The 7,489-nt window shown below is 45.4% G+C and overlaps 1 protein-coding gene across 1 annotated transcript in view; it reads right to left on the minus strand.

The window, feature by feature from the left end:
• Nucleotides 1–1,185: 1,185 nt before the first annotated feature.
• LOC109207001 (DDB1- and CUL4-associated factor 8-like) overlaps nt 1,186–7,489 on the minus strand; it is a 28,938-nt gene continuing 22,634 nt past the window's right edge. The window contains exon 5 of the mRNA XM_019369880.1: nt 1,186–2,048. Coding sequence (XP_019225425.1) covers nt 1,950–2,048 — 99 coding nt within the window. The 3' untranslated portion in view covers nt 1,186–1,949. The remainder of the gene's footprint in view (nt 2,049–7,489) is intronic.

The raw sequence follows: 7,489 nt of genomic DNA on the forward strand, positions 1-7,489 counted from the left end.
ATCTGAACTATAATTACTTTTCCACAATTAAATAACGAAGGTCCTCACACACTAAACACATTAACAAAAAATGATGATTATTATCACTAAGAGTATTATATTATTTAAATTATCAATGTTAGTATTAATTATTATTACTCTTACTAACTTATTATTATATGGTTATTATTTTAGACACTGCGATCAGTGCAAAATGAAAAAGTTTCACAAGAGAAGGTCGAGTTTTAAAGTTTATTTGCCGGCTCAATAATCTAATTGTATGTATAATGTATTAGTGAGCCCGTTCGGATTACCTGATTTAAAGTAGCTGATAAGCATTAGGTGCTTAAAAGCAGTTTTAAGTGCCTGAAGCTGATTTAATATATAACCAGTTACGTGTTTGGATACAAGTGCTGAAATTGATAGTAAGTTGTTGCGGTATTTGGTAAAAAAGTGCTAATAAGCTCATTTTCTGTTAAAATGGCTTATATAACCTTAGAACTGTTTACACTCATAAGAGCGTAATTTCTTCAAGAATTTAGATTCTAGACTGACTCAAATACAAAATAATCTATTTGTCATTTTATTTTAAATACAAATGTGATTAGATAAGATAATTTTATGATAAATATAATTTATTTTGTGATAGGCATATAATCATAACATATATAATAATTTATCTCTTGTCTTTTTCACCAGTGATCCCTGGATGTTAATACAACACCTATAAAGCAATACAACAAAAATTTGGCATGTCTTCCTTTATTACTTACTGGTCAAAGATTAATATACGATAAGAGAATTTGCTTACCTCAAATATTGTCAACGAAAATTACTGACTTAAAGAGGCGGAGGGTTTAGGTTTGAAGAAATATGAGGTAATGAATATCGATATAGGAATTTTGTTTTTAAAAAAAATATTTTAGATAAAATAGTAAATATTTTGGTCAAACTTAAAAGTGCTTATAAGCTAAAAATTCATAAGCTGGGAGTGACCAACTTATGACTTTTGACTTATTTTTGTTGATTTATAAGCACTTTTAATTTTACCAAACGCGTAGATAAGCCGAAAAGTACTTATAAGCTAGTTTAACCTTACCCAAACACCCTGAGTGTCCAGGAAACAAAACGAAATTGATGTGTATACACTAATTATAGATCATAGTAACTGTAAATGAACATTTTCCTAGGAGATGGTGGAAACGTGATAACTAATGCTTTTTTTATCATAATCTTCCCGTCTTTAAACAAAAGGCAAAATATAATCCGAAACATTATATAGACAATGACTACGAAATGCAGACCATACACTAGTGTTCCATGGAAAACATTTTCCTTTATACCGAACACACCCTAAATGTAAATCTTTTGCCGTTTCTTTACAATCACGAGTGCAGTTCCATTTTCTCATAAAATAGCGAAAGCTAACCGAGATTTTGAATCACTTACTTTGCTGCATTTCAGAGACGATGTAGAGATCACCGAACGAGATGGCTGCTTGCTCCACAAGCCAAACAACCGAACTCAACTCCAAAAGGTAGCTCACGGAGTGAGGGTGGAGCCATACCATATAAGGAAACGAGCAACCTGTCACTCAACTAATGTAGGACACTTGACAAAAGGCAACTGGTCATACAGTTGATATTCTCAAAAACTATTTACAGCAAGAGAAATGTGTACATAAACCTATACATCCTCCCAAAAATATAGCCAACTATATACAGAATTTACATTCCATCTTACATCAAAAGTATAAAACAAACAAAAAGCCAACACTTGACCATCAGCAGTTGACTCTCTGCTCTAACAAAAATTAAAAGGTGAGGTGGTACCGTCGTCCATAACTTAGTTTCCTTCTTTACAACTGAACTGAAGCTCTATCCTGCTCTCATTTCCACTACAGGTAGTGTGGTAGAGTGCCATATTGGGACGTTTGTGTCAAGACATACCGTGAGTCAACTCCCAGTCTCTTAAGCGTCTCCAACTTCCAGGGGTTCAGAGAAAAAATAACACATCTCGTCCCAAGGAGTAGCGTATCGGATCCTTGGGTCGCTTAATTTAGGCCTCCGCTGGAAACAGAAAGTGCAAAAGGGTCAGAATAGTTAAATGGCATTATCATATTCAAAGAGAACTAACATCATCCTTTCACCTATAGCCAATATCATTAAACGGCAGTCATTATCATCTAAGTTATCAGTTGCATAGTCTAGATCACTATAAGCAACTTGGTCATTATAAAAGGAATCATCAAAACCAGAACGCCGATAGGGTCAAAAGAACGCTTCATCCCCATTTTGATTTTTGTTGTCATATAATTCTTCATGATTATTATCACCATCAAAGAGAACCACGATTTCCTAAATCGAAATAATGAAACTGACAAGGTTACTGAACCATTTATTTAAAAGAAACATTAGCACAAAATTTTAGAGCACCCTCCATAGTGGTATCAAGGATTTTGGATGCAACAACATCTTCTTTTTGGCGGGGGCGTAGCTAGTGTGTTAACTACGGTTCGACCGAGCTCGGTAGTTTTGGTTCAAACCTTGTATTTGCTTTAAATTTTTTATTGAGTATGTCCAAATTATTTATTTAGAATCTAGTAACTTAAAAGGATTAGAATCCCGAACCCATAAACTAAAAATCTTGGCTGTCTCTGCTTCTTGGCAGTCGTATGTCACATGACTATCAAGTGATGACCTCAATGGACAAAGAGAAGGCAGTAAGACACTAAAGGAAAGTGAACTAAGGTCCAAAACAACTTCATTATGTTTGACCCAAAAGTAGGTTAATACTTTTTAAGCAAATCAATCAATGTAGATGGAGGGGTAAATCGTAGTCAATATTAATTAATACTGGATCGAAGAACATAATCAAATAGATAAAAGAATCGATTAAAATGACACCTGTAAGGCTTTTATTGATTACAGAAACTCGGTCTGCCTCTCCTTGAAGAGGTTCAGGAGATTACAATCAAATTCCTTTTCTTCTCCTTGGAGGTTGGAGGTGAATCTAAGATTATTTCCTCTGCCTCTCTTGCTTGGAGCCCCCCCCCCCCCCTAAGGGGTTCTTTCTTCCTTCTCTTTATAGCCCAAAACTCCTCATGCTTATCACCTTTTGTTTGGGCCGGGTCGGGGAAATAACATCCCCTCATGGAGAGGCCTCGACCTCGACACTTATCTCATAAATAGCAGCCATTAGACGATGTCGGATTTATTGACTGCTACTGCAAGGTGGTCGGGACGGGATCCTTGGTGCTATGGTCTTGCGGTCGGATTCTGACCAATACAGTTAGTCCCTCCGTTCGTCGGGGTCGTATCTTACCAACCCCGGCAGACGGATAATGTTTGCGGCGTAATCGGGGAGGGAGTCAGATCCGCGTGTTTTTCTTCGGTCGCGTTATAAATTTCGAAACTGCGCGGAGGCGTCTCTTTAATACTTCTTATGCCGTCACGAGGGTTTCGAAACCGAAGAGCCGGTTGATAAACGAAACGTAACTTTGTATCAGTGATCATAGCGGCGCACGCTCCCGAGGAGCTGAATCGTTTCGTGCCCGGCCGGGTTCTGGCGGTGACCGTTGGTTTTTGCGCCCCGGAGAATTTGTGTCTTATAAATTGAAGGGATTTGTCACTCGTTTCTCACACTTTATTGCCTATCTTCGAGAGAATTCCCAGAATATCTCCCTTTCTATCCGTCTGAGTTTTTCTTGACTCCTTTGCTCGCGGTAATCTTCGAGCTTTCTCGCTTCTTCCTCAAGGTTCCTCCCTCCTCTTCTCGTGAAAAAATGACAGGAACTTCTTCTTTCGGCAGACTTCCGGCTATCTCTCCGGCGGCCAGGGACCCTGCTCCGGCAGATGGAGACGTGGACCCTATGGAGTGTGAAGATGTTCTTTCGATCGAGGAAATTTTATCCCGCCCGGGGAAGGCAGTGGTGGATTTCAGCGCCGATGGTGGTGCGGAGCAGGTAAATATTCCTCCTCTCATAGGCGAGATCGGAATAGCAGATTTAAGGGCACGATGGGGTATTCCCGGTTATGTCGAGATGGTGCCGACGAAGAGAGAAGATAGGGTCCAGATCGACCGTCCCGGGTTCTGCTCATTCTATGCTTATCCTTTCCTGGTGGGGTACACACTTCCGCTTCCGATGTTGGTGGTCGACTTTTGCCGTTATTATGAGGTGTGTCCTGCCCAACTCTCTCCTTACCTGTACAAGTTGTTCCTCATGTTTATCAAGTACGCGGAGCTAGCCGGTCGGGAGGTCACTCTGAGACACGTGCTCAACCTGTTCGCCCCTCAAAAGATTCGCGGCACTATGATCCATAGGCGTCCCCGAGGGTCGAAAGGTTTAGTGGTCAAGATGGACAACAGGACTAATCGCCGTTTTTTCGATAACTTTTTCTATGTGCGGACAGAGCATCTCGTAGCGGATCCGACTGGGTTTCCAGAAGTGTGGAATTTCGCCCGTAAGTCTTCATCTTTGACTAGTAGACTACCCACTTTGGCCTCGTTTTCTTTATATCTCATGTAAATGTTGATCTATTTCGATGCTTTGCAGCCGAGAAGTTACCCCGCCTCCTCTGGAGGGGATCCGAGAATGGGTCGAGGCCATTCTTCCTCATACGGCGGGAGTTCGTACATGGTCGACGTTTCATCTGAGATTCGGACGTAGGCCCCTCACAGGTGAGATAGCGCCCTTACTTTTTTACCCATTCTCTTTCGTTTCGATCTTACCTTTCGAGTATTGTTTGCCGTGGCCAGGGAGGGTTCGCAGAGTCAGGGCTCCTCAGCTAGCCTTCCGTCGGCCATCCGCATCCACTCGTATCAGTGCAGTACCTGCAGCTCGTCCGTCGAGGGAGGCGTCGGTAGAATCTGTGGCCTTGGCCGCTCCAACCCGGACTGTATCTCCGGAGGAGGGTCGGTCTGATACCGTCCGTCCTCAGAACGACTCGCCATCAGCCGAGGAGGAAGAAGAGCCGACAAAGAGGCGGAGGGTAGGGTTTGAGATGGTCCCTCCGGCGGTGATCAACTTGGATTCACCCCCAGAAAACCCAGAGGAAGGAGTTGTTGCGACGTCTACCGCTGAGGGGGAGCAGGTGGTCGGGGTTGTTCCCACCAGTCAGAGCCGGGAGAACTATGCTGGTGTAGCGACCCAATCAGGAGTCCCCGCTGTTTGTGACACAAGACCTCTCGTTGTGGCGGAGAATCGGGCCCCTGATGCTGTCGTCGTGTCCTCGAGCACGCCGTTGCCACCCTCGGCAAGTCGCGCCGCGCCTTCGACAGCTGAAAGGGGGAAGGGAGTAGTGATCGACGAGTACGAGTCCGAGTCTGACTTGGACCCTGATGACGTCTGGATGTTCGAGGAGAGCCTTACTCGCTCGGTGGTCAATGCGGAGGGGTTGGCTCGTCTTGTTGAGATCCCCTCCGATGTGAACCTGTTGACACAAGGAGGCAACTTGGTGCCACAATTCAGCTTGTTGTGTTCGGAGGCCGAAAACGACTCCCTGAGGAATGTTTCGGATGTCGAGGTAATGGACGAAGTAGCTGTGATGGGCTTACGGGTATGTTATATCTGATTTCGATTTGTCCCTCCGTCGTTGCAGAATGAGCATGAGTTTAACTGCTTTCTTGTTTTGCAGACGTACATGTTGGAGGTAGAAAATATTCGCAGGGCCAATGTCCGGTCGAGGATCTTCTTGCAGATGCTAGAAAAATACCGTCGTTATCGCGATAGGTGCCGTGAGTTGTACGAACGATTAAGGACTGATCCCCGCAACCGGGCTTTGGGCGAGGAGTTGGAGAAGAAGGACCAGGAGCTAATGCAGGCGCTCCGCAGCAAGAGCAAGCTCGAGGAGCAAATTCGCCTCAAGGACGAGGAGTTCGAGGTAGGCAAAGGGATCGCTGCGGAATGCGAGCACCTGCAGGGCAAGTTGCGAGCAATGCAGGTGGAAATGGAGCAGAGTCGGGCCAGAATAGCGGAGATGAACGCCAAATGGAGCGGGAAGTTGGCTGCGCTGGAAAGCACAATTGCCGATTTGAGGCGTATGGAGAGGGCGGCGTTGGATGCTTCGATAAGGGCAGCGGCCTTGGAGGCGGCAATTCGTGTGCATGAATCCGAGTGAGAGTCGGAGAGAGCTACTGCGGCCCTTAAGGAGGTGAGGCTCGAGGAGCGGATTGGCGCGGCTGACATGGAGGCCCTAGCCTTGTCAGATCGGGTTGCGGCCTTGGAGGAGGAGAATCAGCGGTTGAGGGCCCATGCTGGGTCATCCCGTGTCGCTGCTCCCCGCCAGGCTCATGAACTCTGGGTTTATGCCGAAGCTCAACGTGATATTTTCAAGAACTTGTGGGAGGTGGGCACCGTGACTGAGGCAGCTTTCGAGGAGGATCGCCAGAAGGCTCGTGAGGCTCGAGCCAACTGTGGATATAATGTGGCGACACCCGAAGTTGATGGGGATGCCAGTGGTGATGATGATAACGACGGCGTTGGCGCCGTGTGAGAGAAAATCGTATTTAGTTGTTTGTTGTCTCTTTTCTTTCCTCCCCCTTTTTTTTTAATGGATGGCATAGATCAGATGTAAGCGGCAATAGCTCGCACTTCCGACTTCGTGAATAAATAATTCTTCTTCGCTTCTTGCTTTGTATTTCAGTTCTCTGGTGACTTACAATCTATTCGCGGGGTGGGGGCTCATCAGACGAGTCCGCGTTCCCCTTATGTGATGAAAGTTTCTGCTCGTAGGTTTCATTGTGAACCTTTCAAGAGGATAACTTCTGAGTTTGAGCGAGGTCGAACCTGTCGCTCCTTGAGGGCATTCGACTAGCCTGAATCCCCGTTCGAGCGAAGTCGAACTGTCGAGTTTTGACGGCGAAGGCACATAGCCTGAGTCTCAGTTCGAGCGAGGTCGAACTGTCGAGTTTTGATGGCGAAGGCACAGCCTGAATCCCAGTTCGAGGCGAATTTTGATGGCGAAGGCACTTAGCCTGAGTCCCAGTTCGAGCGAGGTCGAACTGTCAAATTTTGATGGCGAAGGCACTTAGCCTGAATCCCAGTTCGAGCGAGATCGAACCGTCGAGCTTTGATGGCGAGGGCATTTAGCCTGAGTCCCAGTTCGAGCGAGGTCGAACTATCGAATTTTGATGGCGAAGGCACTTAGCCTGAATCCCAGTTCGAGCGAGATCGAACCGTCGAGATTTGATGGCAAAGGCACTTAGCCTGAGTCCTAGTTCGAGCGAGGTCGAACTGTCAAATTTTGATGGCGAAGACACTTAGCCTGAATCCCAGTTCGAGCGAGATCGAACCGTCGAACTTTGATGGCGAAGGCACTTAACCTAAGTCGAACTGTCAAATTTTGATGGCGAAAGCACTTAGCCTGAATCCCAGTTCGAGCAAGATCGAACCGTCGAGCTTTGATAGCGAAGGCATTTAGCCTAAGTCCCAATTCGAGCGAGGTCGAACTGTCGAATTTTGATGGCGAAGGCACTTAGCTTGAGTCCCCGTTCGAGCGAGGTCGAACTG

The sequence above is a fragment of the Nicotiana attenuata genome, unplaced genomic scaffold, assembly GCF_001879085.1.
Source record: "Nicotiana attenuata strain UT unplaced genomic scaffold, NIATTr2, whole genome shotgun sequence".
NCBI lineage: Eukaryota > Viridiplantae > Streptophyta > Magnoliopsida > Solanales > Solanaceae > Nicotiana > Nicotiana attenuata.